At 34.2% G+C, this 22,312-nt stretch overlaps 3 protein-coding genes across 8 annotated transcripts in view; 2 read left to right on the forward strand and 1 right to left on the reverse strand.

Annotated features, from left to right (window-relative positions):
* LOC144472552 (retinol dehydrogenase 13) lies at positions 1-1,864 on the forward strand. 2 transcript variants are annotated; one of them, XM_078185762.1, is made up of 7 exons: positions 1-82; positions 147-248; positions 347-512; positions 593-701; positions 787-1,101; positions 1,176-1,383; positions 1,448-1,691. In XM_078185762.1, the coding sequence occupies exons 2-7, from the start codon at positions 172-174 to the stop codon at positions 1,548-1,550; spliced, it is 978 nt and encodes a 325-aa protein (XP_078041888.1). In that variant the 5' UTR covers positions 1-82; positions 147-171; the 3' UTR covers positions 1,551-1,691. The 2 variants fall into 2 exon arrangements, with proteins under 2 accessions (XP_078041888.1, XP_078041880.1); XM_078185754.1 differs by adding an exon at positions 1,733-1,864 and having other exon boundaries at positions 5-248; positions 1,448-1,580.
* LOC144472566 (tetratricopeptide repeat protein 9C) lies at positions 1,831-3,987 on the forward strand. 2 transcript variants are annotated; one of them, XM_078185783.1, is made up of 2 exons: positions 1,831-1,913; positions 2,086-3,987. In XM_078185783.1, exon 2 carries the CDS (start codon positions 2,105-2,107, stop codon positions 2,969-2,971), a length of 867 nt encoding a protein of 288 aa, XP_078041909.1. In that variant the 5' UTR covers positions 1,831-1,913; positions 2,086-2,104; the 3' UTR covers positions 2,972-3,987. The 2 variants fall into 2 exon arrangements, with proteins under 2 accessions (XP_078041909.1, XP_078041901.1); XM_078185775.1 differs by having other exon boundaries at positions 1,905-2,010.
* Positions 3,017-22,312, reverse strand: part of Atl (atlastin GTPase) — a 27,874-nt gene continuing 8,578 nt past the window's right edge. The window contains exons 2-8 of one of the 4 annotated variants that reach the window (XR_013494437.1): positions 12,131-12,384; positions 10,461-11,240; positions 10,156-10,377; positions 7,685-7,899; positions 7,532-7,598; positions 5,268-5,468; positions 3,017-3,520 (exon numbers count right to left, since the gene is read on the reverse strand). Coding sequence is in view for 3 of the 4 variants with exons in the window: in XM_078185727.1 (XP_078041853.1) it covers positions 7,279-7,455; positions 7,532-7,598; positions 7,685-7,899; positions 10,156-10,377; positions 10,461-11,240; positions 12,131-12,384; positions 21,291-21,309 (1,734 nt within the window). In the remaining variant the exon portion in view is untranslated. The other 3 variants (XM_078185727.1, XM_078185736.1, XM_078185720.1) reach the window with 3 other exon arrangements.

Raw genomic sequence — 22,312 nt, forward strand, 5'->3', positions numbered from 1 at the left:
AAACTATGTGAATAAAGCAGAAACAATTGTACTCACGTGCGCACAGTACATGCTGTGTATGATATTAGGTTATATTTAATAAGTAAGAGAACCCCTTAATCCTTAGTATTACGAAAAGTCATCTCATATACATGCATTTTTAATAGGATCTAGAAAGGAAGTATTGTAAAAATGCGTATCACAATCCCAAAGCCTTTTTACTATTATTCACTAGGTATCACTGTTGTTGGCGGAGCTTATTTACTCCGGTAATTTATTTAAATGACTGTACCCAATTAATTCTTAAAAGCTTCTATTTTATAGAGATGGTAAATTAATTCTATAATCGATTATATTGTACATGTAGAGACTACATCAGTGGATCGGAATTTCAAACTCAAGAAAATGTAGCAGACAAAGTTGTTATTGTAACGGGAGCAAATACTGGCATTGGTAGAGAAGTAGCTTACGATTTAGCATCACGCAAAGCTAAAGTCATTATGGCATGTAGAGACATGATAAGCTGCGAAGAGGTGATTAAAATTATTGAGAAAACTTTCTCAACTATGTTATTTTATTTTAGATTAAGATGAAACAATTCTTTGTGTTGTAGACACGTACTGGAATAGTATTGCAAACCAACAATAAATATGTTTATTGTAGAAGGTGTGATCTAGCATCTCAGGAAAGTATCAGAAATTTTGTAAACCAGTTCAAGAAAGGTGCGTAACAATGCCTTGAAACAGTGGTATTTGAAACACTGAGGTAAATCAAATATTACATGCAGATTGTTATTCATGATTGCAGAACACTCGAAACTGCACATTCTTATAAATAATGCGGGAGTAATGCGATGTCAAAAGAGTTATACCAAAGAAGGAATTGAGATGCAACTGGGTGTAAATCACATGGGACACTTTTTATTAACAAATCTGTTGTTGGATGATTTGAAGAATGGTGCACCAGCAAGAATTGTAAATGTTTCTAGTGCTGCTCATGCACGTGGTAAAATCAAAATGGAAGATCTAAACAGTGCAGAGAAGTATGATCCTGCTGAAGCATATTCCCAAAGTAAATTGGCGAACGTTTTGTTCACACGAGAATTAGCAAATAAATTGAAAGGTAATCTATAATTGTTATAATGTCCAACATGCTTATCAAACTTGCTTTCTTATTATTATTACTCTATGTTTTAGGCACTGGAGTTACAGTGAATGCGGTACATCCGGGTATAGTAGACACAGCAATAGTTAGACATATGAGTTTCAACCAAAACTATCTCTCCAGAGTATTTGCAAGAATGTTTTTATGGTTGTTTGTCAAGTCACCCAAAAAGGGAGCACAACCTGTTTTGTACGCAGCACTAGATCCATCTCTGAAGGATGTAACAGGAGCTTACATCAGGTAAATTTTAAAGAAATTAATTAAAATGTAACAGAATGTTATTTAAATATTAATTCTATTACAGCAATACTAAGATCACGGATCCTTCTAAAGAAGCTACAAATGATGAAGTTGCCAAATGGTTATGGACTGTTAGTGAAAAGTGGACTAAATTAAATGCTGTATAGTCTAATTTAAATTATACGTAAATATATAAGGTAATTTATTTTATTTCAATACCTTGATGACGAAACCTGCAATAAAGCAAGAATAAAATTACTATACATTTTGAAACAATGCCGTGCAACTGCACATGCGCTCTAATATCGTCTTTCGTAGTTTCATACACTGCAGCTTTTCTTTCTATAAGGTCGCGCGATTTCGAACACTGCAAGAAGTTTGAGAACAGAGAAAGTTATTCATTGGAACTTTGCCATTGGTCGTGCTGTAACAATCTAAAGGTGTATACGCAATACTATCGTGGTAGACATACTAAAATGCAACGTTACGACGGTAATACTATGTTCACTGATTTTGAAGGTTATTTGTGGGTATGTATACCAGCAAGAATCATTGTTTATACTTTTTATAATATTGTTTTCAGATAAGATAGAAGTGCATTTATTTGCGCAAAAAGTAACAGAATAAGCACGATATACATAATCACGTGAATGAACTGTAAACGAATGATAGATTAATTTATTACCTTACTACTTTGTACAGGTGAAGTTTAAAATTCGATATGGTTCTAAAAACGTGGGTATCAGCTGATAAAAAGGTGACAACAAATGTCATAGTACCTGCTCGGTATTCTAAAAAAGCAACAGAATGCGCAAGTTGCGAACTTATTATCGAAAACATACAGGTTACTAATGCACCTATAGAGGATTTGAAAGAAAAATATAATTCGGTTATTTTAGATGGCATAATTAAGAAATCGCTGGTTATCGGCGAAGCGAATTGCGATATAGATCGTCTAATCGAACGAGCGATACAAATAATGAACATATGCGAGAAACGAGAAGTTATTCTAAATGTAACGGAAAATGCAGACAAGACTTTAGTTATTAAGTTTGAAATGACATTAACCAACATGTTACCGTATAAGCCTATTTGGGAATGGACTCCAGAGACCAAGTACTCGATAGCATTAAAATATAAAGAAACAGGTGTTAATTTATTTAAGGAGCATAGGTGGGTCGATGCATTTCATAAATTTAGTAAAGCGTGCAAAATACTTATAACACTGGAGCCAATAGCCGATTTAGAATTGGAGAAATCGTTGGAGAACGACATTAATAGTTTAAGACTAGTTTTGTACAACAATATGGCTGGATGTCAGTTAAAGCGGGAAAATTACGAATACACAATTTCCTTGTGCACTAAAATTCTAAGTAAAGAGAGTAACAATGTTAAGGCCTTGTATAGAAGAGGAGTAGCCTACGGATGTTTAAACAATGTTGAAAACGCTGTTGCCGATTTAAAAATTGCAATTTCATTGGAACCAAGCAATCGTGCTGCCAAAGAACAATTTTTAATTTATGATGCCAAGTTGCAAGAAGCCAATCAGAGATTTCAAGATATGGTGAAAAGAATGTTCAAAGTCTGAGGCATAATGCGTATCTGATACGAATAATGTTAGGTATAGATAATATTTGTATTTTGTAAATAGAAAAATATGCATTTATTTTTTATCCACAATAATTTACACTACGATTAGATAAAATTAATTAGAAATTACAGCTAAAAAAATCTGTTGCTATATGGAATCTTAAAGCTATGTTTATCTGTATCACTATTACCATTACAATATTGTTATTACAAAAGCGTGCTTAAAGTATTTCTTGTGTACATGACAAATATAGAAACATTCGTATTAAATAATTAAATTACATTATTTGTCAGTAGGACTTGTTATAAAGATGTGATACAGTTTTTTTTCTTTATTGCATGTGATGCTATAATTTTCAATAAAATGCTTTTAAAATTATGTGTACGGTTCTCTCCGAATTTCGTTCCTCTTTTTAATTCCACAAAAACATGTTATGATTATATCGTAAACGATGACAGAAATACAGTTTTTTTTTTTTACATTGTTACGGAATTTATTCGTAGTTACAATGCGTATGCGGAAAGTAAATTATCTTCTTTCTCCGAGCTGCAATTACATTGTAAAATTAGTTAATCGTAATACATTTTTTCAGTTCCTATACTTAAATATGATATAAAAGTATCATGAATTAATTAAAATTACTATATGGCTCTGGGAAAATTAGTATTACGTGTCTGTAATGACACTTTTACTATGATATAGCTTTATTCAATTTCCGAATATACTTGATATAACGTTTTTAATTAAATCACTTTTCTCTATTACTATATAAACGTGGCACTAACGGACCTTAGGTTTCTTTTATATCACAGTAAAAGTGGCCATTATAATGTTGAGAAATACTTGATGAATAATGTTCTCTTTCTTTAAACCGCCACCGTAAAATCATGTTACTCCCATATCAATATTACAATCCTTAAAATATAAAACCATCCTCTATGTGATACAAAAACAGGTTCATATATAACAAGTTTCTAAATAGGGCTATAATTAACAATCATGGTGATATATAACATGTACTCAAAAATGAATATTAGGTACAATTGTACATTGTTTGCTCAATAGTTATTGTTAAGTACATAGTGATAATTAAATATAATATATACATCAGTATTTCTTTGGCAAGATAAACTCTAATATATTCTTAAATTTCTTTTCCTTTGCTAGAAACCAACGATATACTTTAGAAATATTGCTTGTAATCTTTTGCTTCCTATTTGGCACTCATGCAAATGATAAAATAATATCAATGATTAACTATGACTAAAATATCTGTAACGAATATACAGTTTACTCGAGAAAGTCTCTGCGCATTATCCAACAATTCGCCGAAAATCATAAATGTGGCGTAAGGAGAGTTTCTGGAGTCACTGTTTATTCAGGGAAAAAAATAGTTAACGTTATAAAATTTTCGGAGTATTATTTAAAATATCTGGAAAATAATGCAAAATATAATCCGATATTGTACGTAATTTCCGGTACGCAAAAATGTTACGAAGTAGCACATTTTTCATTAGAGTGTTGCCATTTATTCGATGTATTCAACAAAAAAAAAACCTAACAAACTACATGGCATATGTGTACGATTAAAAAATATCGTTATTAAAACTACTGTGAATTTAGAATTCGTTAAATGTGAAAAAACACTGTGAAATATTTACACTTTTGTTTATTTAAAAAATTATCGTTACAATAAATAAATCTGGCACAGACATAATTTTGTATGCTATGTTATGCATAATTTAGCTATGCTAGATCGTACTTAGGGCAATGCAAAAATGTACAAAGTGCGTGTTATTCAATTTCGTGTTTTCTTTGCTTAATTTTTTTTTTTAAATATCTTAATACGTTCGTTTTTTTGTGACCATCAAATGCACGTAAACATTTTAATCAGTTAGAACATTGTTATAAGTACTTGTGTATCTCTTATGTTGTTATTTCGAGTAGGTGTGATTCTCTTACATTGCTATTTTAAGTACGTGTATCTCTCTTACATTGTTTTCCTTTTATTCTTTTATTATACGTGTATTTTCTCAATATAAGAAGAAACGATTGCAATCAATTATAAACGTTAACAACCCCAAAAAGTAACAGACTTTATTCGCACTATAATATTATTTTGCAGCAATTTAATGTTGTAATTTAATAAAAAATACGCTGTACATACGTTCACAGTTGTTTCGGGATTAATGCAATTAACGAAGCATCTCTTGACGTGACTTAGGGAACAAGGAGCTATATATTTATGGCCTCGTATTGTATGATCGAAATGAAATTTTGCAATGCCACTTACTGGATTTTAATACACTGATGCACGGTTCAATGGAGTCAAAAAACTGAGGTATGAAGAAGGGAATGAATGTTACGCTAGCTTAGGCTTGCCATTGGCAGTGATGGTGGCATTCAATGTTGTGTTTGTTGCCGCTTCAGCAGCACGTGCCACTGCTACCGAAACTGACTGCTCCACAAATTGTTGGTAGAGTGGTTTCATGAACTGAAGAGAAATAAAAATAATTTTTCATAATATTAACACCGGTCCATGTGACAACCATCAGTAATTAAATATTTGTGTATAAATAAATTATCATAATTCTTGTTAATCGTAATACGCAATACATAATAATATATATGAGAAACGAACATGAAAACTGTAATGTTCAGTTTAAAAATATGATCGTATTAGTTTTCAAAGCTCAAAGGGAACATGATATGCTCGAGACAGAATGCGTAACAGTTCTTCTTGTCAATTGAATTGTGCGGAAATGAAAATTACAGTTATTTCTCTATTTACTATAAGCAATTATCATACCTTTTGAATACTCGATCCTGTTAGCATTCAATTTTTTTATCCAAATCAAAGAAGAAAAACAAATAAAAAAAGATGTAAAAGAAATAAATATGAAAGACCAAAAATCACATAATTGAAAGGTATGGCACCAATAATAGTGGAATAATACTGAGCAACCAATAAACCTGAACACCGTTAAATAAGAAAATGCTCGACTGCACTTTGAGGGACAATACCTTTGAATTGTTCGATAAGAGGAAAAATTAAAGCAACTTTTCTAGATGCTGAATTTGTGTTTATCAAAAATTTAGCATATTCATCTTATTACATGATACGTTCTTCGTTATTTCGACGAATTTTAGCTACACGAGACAAAATTAGCTGAAATTTTCAGAAATTAATAAGAATATAACATACAATATTACGCGCATTTAAAATCTTTAATAAATCATAATTCTGCATCTAGAAAAAAATGTTTACATTTTTCCTCCGATTTCGTAGTTCAAAGATACGTATTTTCTTAAAACGATCCATAAAGTTTGTTGAAGAAATCATAGGTCTTGTTAACATGCAGATTGTTAAAGAAATTATAAATATTTTTCATATGCAGATTACCAAAGAAATGATAAATGTTCGTCGTGTATAGACTTTTTAAGAGGCTGTTAATATAGATGGAATTAAATATTAAATTTTTAGCAGACTCATTTGTATGTGTATACATGGATAAAATAAAATGAAACTGTTTTTGAAATTCCAATACAGCAGGGATGAGTAGAATAAGTGCAATAAGAGTACTTATAATCCCAACCTGTAGAAATAAAAAAATGGTAGGAATGAATTAGGAGACATGACAAAATGGTAAGTATTGGTTAATATTAGGCGAGGCATTTAAAACAGGTCACCCCGATAGCTCATTCACTTTTAGTGACAGAAAAGAAGTATTCATGCTAGACAAAATACAAAGGGAGTAAATAATCACAATGTTCTAATTACAGGTTACGCAAACGCCTGAGATGACTTGGCAGTCAGAAAATTTAGTTCTCGCGGAACACGCGTTTCCCCCACTTATTTCTTTGCGATCACTAGAAGTAAACGAGATATTTAAGCAGTCCATTTTAAATATTTCACCGTGTAATGAATTATTTACATTTCAATATTAAATCATGCCGCGCACAAGGTTGCAGTAAAATGAAGAACTATCTTTTACAACAGACATAACATCGTAGATACATAGATTTTTCTCTTCAAAATACAAATCAGGGAAATTTGTTTACGTGTACGTTCTAAGTACTAAAGCTATAAAAAAGATTCATAAAAATTTTGTACGTAAAAAGAAAACTTAGAGAAGTGCTCTTGATATATATATATATACAACATATACATTATAAATGTTACTACTTTCTCGTGACTAGATTTTTGTACAAGTTAGTTTTGCACAGTCATAGACAGAAGTGAAATTAATATTATTGCCTATAATATTTATTAGTAACATTAGTGTTTGTAGTTACGGCTACGATTATTTCTTATTAGTTGGACGCTTTACATAAATAAAAGCTGGGAAAATGTTCTTGGCTTTTGCGAAAATTCTGCATATGAAATATAAGAGAAGTTTAGTTGACTTCGCGTCCATAGAGTCTTTACAGGCATTTTTAATCAATGCATTGTTCTCCACATATACACACACGCGCACGTACTATAATAAAAGTAATCCTATCAAGATCGTGGAATCCCTAAAATTCTATATAGAGAATGAAAAGCACGTTACTTACATTATACCACAAGGCATTTGCCACATCATCTAATGCCGTACCGAATGATCTGAAATTACCACTGTACCTGTACGAATAAACAATAAGAAAAACATTTGTAATGTGACGACGACAGAAAGGAAAATATATGTTATGTTAAATGCGACTCTGTACCTTATATACGTCCATAAAATAAGTGTTACTATACAAACACCGAGAGCAAAATTGAAAATATTTGCTATAGGGTATAAACCAGTAAAACCAAATATTCCGGATAAGAAATACATTAGGGCAGCAATCACGAAAAACACTGCTGGAGTACGGGCTGCCTTAAAAATGTTTTTACTCTCATTGTGCTCCTTGAATTGACTGAAAGCATCATCCATGTCCTAAAATAAGTAACACATCATGTAACTTCATACACTTAAACAATATGGAGACGTCGAAGGAACTTATTCAAAACTTCAATTGGATTTTATCTTTTTTTTTTTTAAATTCCTGAAGTAAATCTTGATTTATTTTAAACTTCTTTCACAATTTTCTATACTGTTCTTCAAAGTCAAAAGATTATTTGGTGTACTAAAAATTACGCCAAATCTACTATATTATTAACCCTTAAATGCATAGAGTCCCAAAAATGAATCAATAACTTTTTGCGCGGATACCCGACAACAGTTTTGATATCGATACATTTGGCTGAATGGAAGTGATTCCTTTGTCCATTGACTTATCAAAAATTAACTAAAATAATGACATTTGACTTCAATATTTGTATCTTTCTGACGTTATACTAATTGGCGCGCATTTTTGATAGCGGGCTCATTTACGTACTTTTGGAAGTCGCATGAGATGCATGAGGCCTGGATGTAAGCTGCAAAGTTTCATAAAATGCACAAAGTGCAATGTATTTCTTTGTTCCAAGAAAGGAAACGACTGCTTCAATCTCTTTCATACTAACTAAAGAATTTTTATGTCTATTTTGCATAGTGTACCAAAAATGAATCATTAATATTTTTCAATAAAAACCCTATAAGATATGACTTATAATTTTTTTTAATATTTTTCCCGATTTCCACTCATTTGAAATATTATAACCCTAATTTTTAAATAAAATTCATTAATTCATGCATTTAAGGGTTAAGGAATTGAGTCTGAGATTCATAAGGCTAAAAATATGGTAACCTTTGCGATTTTCTTCTCAAAGAAACTAGTAGGATGTCCCATAATTTTTTTCCGCGCCACGCTATGATAAACTCAAGAGAATGTTCGATGAAGATTCGCGATATATTGTGCGCGAGATAGTGGATGACCTAATGAACCGCGTCTCTACGCGCAATTTGCTTCTTCTCAGCGAGAGGAACAAAATCCTTTTTTAAATAGTCAAGTCACTGGAGACGAGACTTGAGTTTTATTTTATTTTTAACCTTGACATAACCAAGCAATTCTAATCTATTCCACTCTATTCAACTGTATAACACTATATTCTACTTTATTATACTCTCTTTTACTCTGTTATACTCTATTCGACTCTCTTCTATATTATTCAACTCTATTTCACTATACTCTGCTCTATTCTACTTTGTTAGACACTATTCTATATTATATTCTATTCTATTCCATGTAATTCCAATCTATTTCCCTCTATTCCCTCCTATTCTATTCTATTCCACTCTATTCTGATCTATTCTACTCTGTTAAATCTATTTTGCTCTATTTTACTATGTTACACTCTATTCTATTCTGTTACGCAGCTCTATGAATATTTTGCAAACACAGTGGACCTTCTACTTTCGCACAGAATTAGTTCCTAAAGTGTAGTGCGAATGTTGAATATTCAAAAGTAGGGGGATGTAAAAAATATGCACCAGATACGGTGCTTTAAAGTATCTATTTAACGTCCAGGTGTTTTCTTTATAAACTTGTCAAGAGTTAATGGGGTACTTTTTTTTCTTTTCGTGATAAAGATTTCTATAACACTCAGTGCCATTTCAAACTGCTCTATATACTTGAGATATATGTTCTCCAGTGTCATTGTATTCTTCCATAATAGTTAAAAATTTGTCTAGATACATAGAGACTTCATTTATATTTTTAATAGTCAAATTGTTGACCTCTTGATTGAAACGATATTGTAATCTGACGGTTAAAGTCTGAGAGCATCTAGTTAGAATGTAGGTTGCTCGACTAATGATGTCCGCTCAGAGGAAACATTCGACCGCAAAGGCTTACAAAATTGAACTTTTTAAAATGTGCGAAAGTAGAATGTATGAATGTAGAGTGTATGAAAGTAGAATGTATAAAAGTCGAGGACTGTCTGCAAGTCTGAACTGTTTTAGAAAGAGAGCATAATGAGACTTCTTTAGCGACGGAAGAAGGTAATAGAGCAGAACGGTTCCTACATAACACAATAAATCAACCTTAAACAACAAATATCGTCTATTCATTTCGCAGCAAAAGAAAAAAGCTTATGGGACACCCTAATATTAAATCTCCTATATCATTAACAGTCGAGTCTGAGATTCCTAACTCTAAAAGTATATCAACCTTTGCGATATTTTCTCAAAAAAACTACAAATCGTTTCTTCCCTAAACTTTCAGAACAACTTAAATGGACCTTCTCCTTGAAATCCTCAACAGCGTCTCACCTTCTTCAACTTCTCCATATAAGTCTGACTGAACTCATCGCCTCCCATTTTCCTCTTATTTTGGAACACATAAATCGCTCTGTCGACGCAACGCAAATGCTCGGATTCCAAATGCGCCGTTCCCAAGAACGGTTTTTTCCCGCCACAAACGTCTTCCATCGACTTAATATAGAGCTCCTTAGCCTCCGCGACCGCGGTCAAGTTGTTCGCCTCCGCAGTTGCCTGAAAGATTTGCATAAACTTATATAAACGATCCTTGAAACGAAAAATCGACAGAGAGCAACAATCGATACGGAAAAACTTACCACCAACATACTTTTAGGTTCGGGGAGCTCGTCTCCCTTGTATATTTTCATGTAACTCTTAAAATACTCCAACAGATCCTTCGCCTTGACCACCTGGCCGTTGATCTTCTTCGTGACCAAATTCTCCGGCGCCAGTATCATCGGTATCAGCTCTTTGAGCTGCTCTTTGAAGTCCGGTTGGATCTCGGACAGCCGGCCGTCGAATCTTGGATTCGTGGCGATGTTTAGACCGGGGTGCGGCATGAGGAAACAGGATATGTCCGAGAAACAGGACTTGATGTGCTTCCTCAGACTCTGCAATTCGGAGTGCTGTTTGCTCGAGACCTCCAGCCTGCGCTTCAGTATCGTGTTGCCGCCTTCGGCGCCGTAGTTCGCCTCGTAAGGGTAACTCCAGTCCCTGACCAAGAACTGCAGCTTCTGGAACGGCGTGCGGCCGGACTTCTCCAACGCCAGCCTGCCGTACTCGGTGAACAGCTGCAAATGCTGGAGATCGTCCTCTTGGATGTTCTGGGACAGATTGTAGATCTGCACGGACGACACCATCGTGCTCAACGCGAACACGGTCGCGCAGTCTCGGACCGTCGACTGGCTGTCGAACGCGCCCTGCGTGTCCATTAATATGATGGCCACCTTCTCGCCGGTCGGCAGGGTGCTGAGGAACACTTTCGACCACATCAAGATCCCCGTTGTGTCCCGCTCCGATCCACCCTTCCAGGAGAAGCCGCTGAGCGGCTCGTCATCTTTGCCCAGCCAAGAGTCCGTTTCATTGTTGTTGTCGTACTGTTAAATTATTCGTTAATTAGATCTTCGGAAAAGGGTGGTTTACTGGCTTAGTGTTATTATTAACCCTTTGCACTCGAGTGGTGACTTTAAGATACCATTATAATTGTTCTGTCAGGTTGTAAGATAATTTCTATAACGACGAAGTTTAGATTTTAAAAATTGTTAAATAGTGAAATTGTTAGTATTGTTCACTTTGTTACATACAATGGGAATAGTATGAGTTAGGAAAATTATTTCAAATTTATAGTTCAAATGGCTTCGAGTGCAGACTCGATATAAAGTTTTATATTTCAGCGACTAGCCATTATAGAGCAATTAAATCTACTAATATTTTTATATTTCCATTACATTAGCACTAGAACATTTATTATTATATAATATTTATTACAATATTTCTTTGATCTATTTTATTCAATTTATTCTTTGTATTTAATATCTAAAGTAATATGTAATAGTTCTTTAGTTAACAAAGTCTAGAAACGGAAGTAAATAAAGACAATAGAAGAAAGAAAAATTATCTGCTCCTATTAAGGAAAATATTAAGGACAAATAAGTAATAATTAACGCAACGTAAAAAGAGTCGTAGTGAAAGGGGTTAATTAGTAAATTTTGTGGTGGAAGACAATTAGGAAAATCGTATAATAACAATTTTTAATATTCGGTCATATTAAAAAAAATATTAAGGACAAATAAAAATTAATCAGCGCAACATGAAAGGTGTCGTAGTGCAAGGATGTAAATAATATGACAATACAAATAATTGTTTAAATTCGCCACAAGAAATTTGATCATGTCATCCCTTTTTGAGAGAATTTTAATAGAAGTTAAAATGGACGCAGCCACTTATTAACTATACACTAGGTTGATTTAATTCGATGCAACCATACCTTACAGTTCATGTATCGCAGGAAGAAATCGAGCAGGAAGCTCTTGCCTTTTCTGAAGGCTCCCGCCACCGAGACAACGACAACGCTCCTGTCTTTCACGTCGTCCTGGAGGAGGATCTCCGTCAGGGCTTCCTCGTTCAACTCGAAGGTGTGATCTGGATGAGCTAGTACAATGTGCACCGGTCTAGCCGGATTCGATATGCTCTCGCTTTCTTTCTGTAGCCGTTCTATTCTCTCCTCCCAGCCAGGATAATCTAAAGAGGATCACGATTAGCAAAACCATTCTCTCTTATTCACGTATCGTGCGAAGTCGAACAAAAAGATAACACTGTGCTCTTGGTAACAACAATTAACTATTGCGCACTGTGTTGGGGATCGACTGACCCGGAAAGCAAAGCCGAGTTTTTAATTATTAGGTTGGTGCATATGAAAGATCGGATTTTTAAGTGAATATATGAAACTGTATATCTTTTTTCAAAAGTTGTCGATTTAACCAAAATATGCACCGTTTGCTTCACTACACCTTTTTCAACGAGATTTTAATACAGAAATGCCTGTCTTAAACAAATTCTGATCTTTAGAATCAATAAACTCTGAATATCTCAGACTGTCTTCATTTATATACTATTTAGCCCGTAAAAACTGTCCTACATGTTTAAAATAGTGAAAGTCGGTCGGCCGAAGATCTATATTTTATAAAATTGTATATTTTACTTCATTTAATTTCGCAATTGTTTTGTATGACGTGTGCGTAGTTTTTATGGGCTAAACAGTATGTAAATGGAGACAGCCTGAAAAATTCCATACTACAGTTTATCGATCCGAAAAATCAGAATTTCGTGAAGACGAACATCTGTGAATTAAACTCGCATTGGGAAAAGTGTATTGAAATAAATGGGGCACATTTTGATTAAATCGATAGCTTTTGAAAAAGGATACGCAGTTTTATATACTAACTTAAAAATTCGATATTTCATGTGCATCAACCTAATATAAGGACGGCAAAGAAAGCACGTGGTTCACATTTGATATAGCTAGAACCATAGTTTGAACACTGTCCAGGCACATGGACTCGCACGCGACGATGTAATTTATCGCACGCGGCAGAAAAACAAACAATCCGGGACTAACTGCCACCGTGTTACGTGTGTAACCCGCTGACCTGTGACACGTGAGTTCGAGCAACTGGTGAAGCTACAGGATTTAAACTGCTGCCAGAACACGTACTCCTCGTACGCTCAAGGACCGTTTCAAACAACGCGATTGGATCTCGGAACGTTTAGGCTCGCGAGACCGTATCCTGCGCTACTATTCTACGGAAATTGGACGAGACAATTGATTGCAAATCTAGCGAAAAATAAAACATTTTAAATATCTTTCTTGCGACACGTATATTATAATATGGTCGCACTGTCAATTATAATTTATTTATTATAATTTATTTAACATTACGTTTAGGTTTAGACTGTCATTTAGAGTTTTTGGTTGCCATTTTTGAGTTTTTGGTTAGTGTCTATTTGACAAATTTATTAGTTATTAGTTATTGTAAAATATAGGTATTCGCTGAGAGATAAAACTTATTAACAGTAAAAATTATTGGTATTGGTTGATGATAGATTAGTTGTCAAATTATTGGGTTATATTGTCACAAATTTATTACAATTATGACAAGGTTATGTCAGGTTATGTCACAAATTTATTATAATTATATCGTTGCTGGAGAAATAAGAGTTACTAATAGTAACAATTATTCGTATCAATTGATGGCAGGTTAGTGGTTAAGTTCTTGAGTCATATTGTCACAAATTTATTATAATTATGTCAAAGTTATGTCACAAATTTATTATAATTATGTCAAGGTTATGTCACAAATTTATTGTAATTATATCGTTGCCGGAGAAATAAGTTACTAATAGTCAAAATTATTATTAAATCTAATTATCCTATAATAGAAGACGGACAGTTTTATCTGAGGTGTTTATATTAAGATAATCTGTATATAAATTATATAATTGCATATAACGTATATAAATGTATACAATTGCATATAATTGTATATAAATTATATACGTGCATATAATCATATATAAATTATATTTGTATTATACACAAATAAAGATAACTGTATATAATTGCATATAATCGTACATAAACTATATCCGTATTAAACACAAATTAAAACAATTTATTCGCTTTCCTTTGTGTTACTTTTCGACATCTTCATGGAATATTGCATTCATTTGAAGACGCACACAAATCCGCGAATATTACACGTGGAACGTGTCCACAGTTTTCTCGCATGGAAACAATAGATGCTTCGATAAGAACGCCCCAATCAGTCAATGATAACCCGTTTATCGATTGGAAATATTTATTTGAAATCTTCCAATTTGTATAGATTCTCATTATTGAGAAACAGAGGACTGGATAAACAATGAGTAAATTTAATAAATCGATGACAAGATGTTTAATAGACTCTTATTAGTTTAATTGATATTTAATAAACTTTTACTAGTTTAATTAATGTTTAATGGATTCTTCCTAGTTTAATTAATGTTTAACAGACTTTTACTAGTTTAACTAATGTTTTTTAGACTTCACTAACTCTGACGTATCTGTAATTTTAATTGTTAATCTGAGCAGAGGTTGATATAAATACTCTAGACAATTCTTTGCAGATAAAATTGTTACTGAATGATTGATTAAAAATTCAATTATTTACTTATTTATTTACTACAGTAGAGACAACCTCATTCGAACATTTATATTTATAATATTTCGCTGTTTCAATGTTCCATTATCTAATCATTGTATTATTTACATTCATTATCGCCTAGTTGACAATTTTAATGGAACTTTTAGAGATTTGAATTTGTAATGTTTTTATTATCAAGACATTAGGAAACTAAACTTTTGGATAAGAGAGTTTCTATTATTGTAATTTTAAATATTGAAAGCTGTGTCCTTGAATATGTGCATGTCTCGATCTATACAGTGTGTCTCAAAAATTATATTATTAATAATATTCCTATTGACTATAACCTACAACCTATATAACTATAGAGATATACCTATAAGAGATTGCTGAGGTCATTTGAAATAACTTTTTCCTTTAGAAAAATTTTCTTCAAGGCGTCGTTAACAAGTTATTAACGAAAAACGCTGACCAATTAGAGGCGTGCTCGCCTAGAGTCAAGGTTACCGAGCCAATCAGCGAAACTTGGCTTCGTCCGTTTAGTCATCTTACCCCAATTAACCTCTTAGCGCCATTATGGCTTTCGTGAATGTTTCGTGCTTTACTCAATTATGTTATTAGTTACTAAAGTAAACTAATAGTAACAATTATTGATATCAGTTGACGGCAGGTTAGTGGAATTAAAATTTAAGTGAATTAAAGGGAAAGTAATAAAATGAAAGTGAAAGTATATATGTACAATACGCTAAGAAAAAAATATATATAGCAGTTCCAAAGAAAAATATTATATTAAAAATATTAAGAAAAATCGTAATTTAGTTACGAAAAATTTCATTCGCACTAAATCCACCCACGAGGTCAAGCTCGCCTCTCATTGGTCACTGTGTTTTCGTTAATAACTCGTGAATAAAGTATCATAGAAAATTTTCGTAAAGGAAAAGGTTGCTTCAAATTACCTCAGGTACCCCTCAGTTCGCTACCGTTACCGATTTATGGAACACCCCGTATATTAGTTTCTATCGCGCAGAATTTCCTAGCAGTTTTAAACGATCGCGTCAGGCGAGTCGTCTACAGCGACAAGGACGCGGAGTAAAAACATAATTGCTGTGGAAAATGTGGGTCTCAAGGGCTTCCTGCACTTTCGTTTTCAGGCGCGGTTTCAACGGCACGCGATTTAACCGGTGCGCGAGTCCCACGCGATGATAAACTACGCGAACATCTCCCACGATTCGCTTTCGAACCGTTTTTATAACGCGAGTATAGTATAATTGCGAGCGAAATGAAATTAACAGTAGAGTCACGCGCGCGCGTCGACGTTTACGCGAGCATTTTTCTAAGGCACTCGTGGCATTCGGAGAATTTTTGCGATACAATGGCTCTCGTTGTGCCTTCTGCACGGACGGGTTAAAGACAACGCCGAGAATGGCATAATATTCCAGGCATTTCTCTTTGTCATCTCTATTTGTACCGGTCGAAAGAATACTTGACACATCGTCCGGCAATTTGTTGCATCGCTGTTTACAAAACGCCGCCATTTATTGACACTTTCTGTAGAAATGATATGGTTTATATGAAAAAAATATAGCTCGTTAAAAATCGTATATTTTTCAGTGAAATTTTGGAAAATCATATAAAACAAATTTGTCTTTATACATAAATTTTTTTAGTTTTCTTTTGCTTTATGAATTTTTCTTTATTTAATATTTTCATTTTAGATATTACAATTTTTATATATTATAATTTGTATTATTTTCGTTTTCTTTATTTCTTGCTTTCTGGAGTTAAAGAAAATTAAATCCACGAAAAAGTTGAAATGACTTACTGAAAACACAAACTTATTATTCTCTTTTTTATCAGATCAAGTAAATTATTTTAGAATCTTTAATTTTATAAAAAATTAATATTTCTTCAGCGAATGATGCTGTTCGAAACGATTTCAAAATGTTGCTATTGCTTAGGATGATAATAGAAAATAGATATTCTCATTTTTAACTATCTTATCTAAGCCTATAATGAAAATTTAAATAATGTACTTTGTAGATTCTGATAATTTAAATGTTGAAAATATCATCGAAATCGGTAGGTCGTGGTATAAGCTATAAATAATTAATCCTTTGCTCTATAATGTCATGTCAGATTCATTATAAAGATTTGGAACATAACCTACGAAGCAGTAGTAACGCTTCGAAAAGCTTCTACTTCATTGTTGCCGTCGTTTTACAGCTTTTCAAACAATTTTCTTTTTGACAAACTAGTAGTTAGCAACAAGGGATTTTTAAAATTCTCTTATAGTTGTATAACCTACACCGTTCGCTTGTTTTGTAGCAGACGTTTGTCGCTTGCCGTGTAACATGGTGTTATCCTTTATCTTCGTCGTCCAATATCATTTATTTTATTATAAAATTATTGTTAATGCAAAGTATATACTTCGTACCAAGGAGGTCTACACATATAAAGTTACGATGGAACGATGATTTTTCTTATGTGCCAATACGTTTTGTAAAAGGCAATTCAATTTTGATCTTTCTCGTGATGTCTTACAGTGACGTTATTCACATAATTTTCAATAAACATTGACAAACTATTGCCGTTACTTTATTCTCCATTTCTTCCATCGAAATTTTTGATTCCATTGAAATTTCCGTTTTATAATTTTCAATCATATTAGGTTGGGCAAAACGAAATCCATTATTTTTTCGGTAGACGGCTGTAGCGATCGATATCTGATAAAGTATCGATCAAACAATTTCAGATTTATGCTCGTTGAAAAGGTGACAATTCGCACTACTTAAATTCTTTTTAGGTTTTTTCTTTGGTCCATTCAGTTGCGAGCTAAGGGTGTTCAAAATGGAAGTCAACATAGAGAAAATTCGGTAAATTTTACAATTTTTTTTTATTAAGGTAAAAATGCAAGTTAAGCGGCTGAAATTGTGAATGGTGTTTATGGTCTCGATACTGTAACAGCCAATTACACGCAATTTTGGTTTCGAAAATTCCATTGAGGCATTTTTGACGTTAAAGATGCGTTTCGTACAGGTAGGTCTGTCGTAGAAAATGTTGACAAAATCGCAGAAATAATCGAAGTTGTTCCACCAGTCGTAGCATCGCCCGGGAGCTAAAGATCGACCATGAAACGGTTTTAAACCATTTGCACGAAGCTGGATTTAAAAAGAAGCTCGACGTTTGGGTGACACATCGATTAACACAAAAAACCATGATGGTTCGAATTTCCATCTGCGATGTCTTGGCCAAACGGAATGAGATCGACCCGTTCCTTGAACGCGTGGTGACTGGGGGTGAGAAATGGATCACATGCGACAACATTGTGCGAAAACGTTCATGGTCAAAGCCTGGTGAAGCAGGTCAGACGGTGGCCGAAGCAGGACTAACCAGCCAAGAAGGTTCTGCTGTGCATTTGGTGGGACTGGAAAGGAATCATTTATTACGAGTTGCTTCCATAGGGTCCAACACTAAATTCGGATCTCTACTGTCAACAACTGGACAATTTGAAGCTAGCGATCGACCAGAAACGGCCAGAATTGGCCAACAGGAGAGGTGTTGCGTGCCATCAAGACAACGCCAGGCCACGCGCGTCTATAGCGACTCGTCAGAAAATTCAGGAGCATGGCTGGGACGTTTTGATGCATCCACCATACAGTCCAGACCTGGCACCAAGCGATTACCATGTTTCCTTAGTGATAAGGAATTGGCATCGAGAGAAGATTATGAAATTCGATTACAAGAGTTCTTAACTAATAGGGGCCGAGACTTCTACGAGATAGACATTATGAAGGTACCTTTAACCTACAGGTACATTTAAAATGGCAAGAAATTATAAAACAAAACGGTGCATATTTCACCTAAATCAGACAATCGGAAACATGTTAAATAAGGCCTTGAAGTTCACTTAAAAATAATAGATTTCTTTGTTCCCAACCTAATATAAGTATGATTTTTCGTTTGCTTTTTCCTTAGTAAATTCGTAAAATTGTTCTATTTGGCATCGCCCAGTCGCCCGTTTTCCGCCGGGCGCCAAAAGAGTTAAGCGACCTCTCGATTCTCGTTCTCCTCGTAAGAGTAGACACCGAGTCAGTTGCAGCGTCAACTGCAAGTAGAGCGGCTCAAACGAGCTGTGTTCCAATCTTACGTGACGAGGCGTCTCGCGATGGAGCCCCCGAGCGATTACTTATCGCAAGCGAACGGCCAATTATACTCGCGCGAACACTAATTCTGCTTCCTCTCTTCGCTTCCGTCTTCGCCTTTTACCTCGTCTCTCTCTCTCTCTCTCTCTCTTTTCTGTCATCGTCGCGTCTACAAAATACACACCGCCTGCCGTCGACTCGTTGGTGCACCGTTCGCTGCAACCATCGAGCTAGGCTACCTTGCAATCTCCCATTTACACGAATCATTACCGCATTAAACTCGTAAATAGAGGGCGTCGAATTTCTCGTCTGGAACGGGGTAGACCCGGCTGCACGAATAAAAACGAAATACGAGAATTTAATTAACCGTCTGAATCGCGTGGAAGTAGGGAAACGATGCTGCGATCGCTCTGCAACGAGTGCACCGCGAAACCTGAAAACATTTGCCGCCTCGGCTCTCTCTCTCTCTCCCTCTCTCTCTCTCTCTGCCTCTCTCCGTCCTCTGCTCTTTGCCCGATGAGCGAATAAAGGAATGTTAATTACCCGAGAATCTGATCAGAGATATTCTATGCCGTCTTTCGCGGAAACCGGACGAGCTGCTGCCGCGATGCAAACTTACTCCGGGGGCACGGTTCTTCGAGATTGATTTACGGAAGTTGGATAAGCCGGCTGTTGTAGAGCGCGAAGAAGGGAATTTTTGTTGGAACTATGTGTTAGGGTAGCGTTGGGACGGTTTTTGTGATGTTTCTACGCCTATGTATGTTACTTCTACGTCTATGGCTATATACATTATTTCTACGGCTTTATGCGTTACTCCTACGCCTATGTGTGCTACTCTTACGTTTATATGCACTGCTCCTACGCGTATATACGTTGCTCCTACGCCAATATGTGCTACTCCTATGCCTATATGCATTATTTCTAAATCTATGTGTGTTACTTCTACGGGTATATGCATTATTTCTACGTCTATGTGCGTTACTCCTACGCCCATATGAGCTACTCCTACGCCGATGCTAAAATACAACGAAGTCGGCTCCTATATGCGCTACTCCAACCCCTATATGCATTATTTCTACGTCATTGTGCGTTACTCCTACGCCTATATACGCTGCTCCTACGCCTATATGAGCTACTCTTACGCCGATGCTAAAATACAACGAAGTCGTTTCCTATATGCGCTACTCCTACGCCTATATACGCTGTTCCTACGCCTATACGCACTACTCCTACGCCTATAATATGAGTTACTTCTACGCCGATGCTAAGATACAACGAAGTAGGTCCAGTATCCGCAGCAGCTTTGACTTAAATTCTCGAAATAATTCATGATACAATAACGAGACTTTTTTAATTTTGACATTTTAAAACTGAATTTTGTTTCGTAATACATGAACCATTTATTTTAAAAGTCACCTATGTTCATTTATATTGTTGCAAAAAAGAATAAGAAAATATACGTATACAATATCAATGTGTCACGTTAAGTCTATTTAAGAGACTTTAATTTACAATTCCTATTAAAATCAAACAAAATAACAAGAAAAAGTGACAAACAGACTTAGGTTATTTACAAAATAAAATGTAATATATAATAAATGTAATATTGTTGATAGTTTTTTGGTTAAAATTAGAGCGAGTATGATACTATTTAAACAGGTATTTCGGATTGCATAAATTCATCTTTTGCTCTGGCGACTGTAAGATGCCATTAGGTATTGTTGTGTCACGTTTTAAAATTATTTCAACATCGGCGAATTTGTTTACGTTTAAGAAACTGTAGGATATGTAGGTATTGTTTAATGTGGAGTAAGTTATTTCAGATGGAAATACTATACAGTATGTACGTAGATGTACGTAGATTACAGAAACTATATCAGTGTACTTTTCGAAAAAAGAATATTTAAAGATAATCGAGGTTATGCATTAGGTTCTCTATGAATGGATAACTTTGTGACAATAAAACTAAGTTAAATATTAAATTGTTATATTTCATATATTATATTATATTTATTATATTCAGAAATATTAGATTATACTTATGATATTTAAAAATATTATATTATATTTATTATATTCAGAAATATTAGATTATACTTATGATATTTAAAAATATTACATTATATTTATTATATTTAGAAATATTAGATTTTATTTATTATATTTAAAAATATTATGTTATATTTATTATATTTAGAAATATTATATTATATTTATTATATTTAGAAATATTATATTGTATTTATTATATTTAAAAATATTATATTACATTTATTATATTTAGAAATATTATATAACAATCAAAACAGCAAATATATAATACCTTCAATCAAACAATCCATTAATATTTATATTTATCACCATAAAAATCGAATAAATCGATGTTAAACCTCGACATAACAAAGTTACACGTTCCTCCTACTCTAGGGTTACTCTCCTGTTCTTCATTGTTTATTTACGCACGAATAAATTACTCAACATTACGACCATGTCGTAAAAACAAAAATATCGAACTTTCGACATTTCTCGTTGCACGAATCACACGCCGCGCGCATCGCACAGACTCTCGTTACTAAAATTATACGCGCTCGATCGAAACGATTTCCTTGGAGCGCATACACACACACATACACAGACACGTGATCTCGAGGAACATCGGGAAAATAATTACTGGTAATGTATTACGCGAGTGTCCGTCTGACGTAATCACCGTGAAGTTTTTTTGCCACACGGTAATCTGGCACGAGCTGGTTAAATAGTCGCCCGGTTCTTTTGAAAACAAGTATCACCGCGGCTAATGAGTATAATTGCGTGGATACGCGACACGTAATCACATTTTATCCGTTCTACCTTTAGCGTGCGTGTGTGCGCGACTGGCACAGTATTTCCAAATTGCTGGACGAAAGGTACATACTACCAAAAAGAAATAGCGTTGCACCATTTGCTTGGGTTTTGCATAATCTTCGAGTGTTTCATTCGCCGGTAATTGATGTTAAGAATGTGAAAGGAGGTGGTACGTCGAAAATGTCATTCTCGTGGACGTAGAGGATGAATGACAAGATTATGTCAAGGTCCTTGATATAACCTTGACCCCTTAGGCACTAAGCGACATTATGGTGTGTTTCGTGAATGTTTCGTGCTTTAGTAGATTTTATTATTAGTGGTTGAAGTGGAAGAGTACATGTAGAATACACTAAGAAAAATATGTATAGCATAACTATAGTATTAGCTATATTACAGTTATATTAGCTATAGTATTAGCTACATTATAACTATATTAATTATAGTATTGGCTACATTATAGCTATATCAGTTATAGCATTAGCTATATTATATCTGTAATGG

This window comes from Augochlora pura, chromosome 1, assembly GCF_028453695.1.
Source record: "Augochlora pura isolate Apur16 chromosome 1, APUR_v2.2.1, whole genome shotgun sequence".
In the NCBI taxonomy this organism is placed as follows: domain Eukaryota; kingdom Metazoa; phylum Arthropoda; class Insecta; order Hymenoptera; family Halictidae; genus Augochlora; species Augochlora pura.

Bases quoted from the DNA above. Each gene is read 5' to 3' on its own strand.
- LOC144472552 (XM_078185762.1), top strand. From the start codon at position 172: ATGCGTATCACAATCCCAAAGCCTTTTTACTATTATTCACTAGGTATC. The intron at 1,102-1,175 runs GTAATCTATAAT...TCTATGTTTTAG, and splicing joins ATTAGCAAATAAATTGAAAG to GCACTGGAGTTACAGTGAAT. The intron at 1,384-1,447 runs GTAAATTTTAAA...ATTCTATTACAG, and splicing joins GTAACAGGAGCTTACATCAG to CAATACTAAGATCACGGATC.
- LOC144472566 (XM_078185783.1), top strand. From the start codon at position 2,105: ATGGTTCTAAAAACGTGGGTATCAGCTGATAAAAAGGTGACAACAAAT.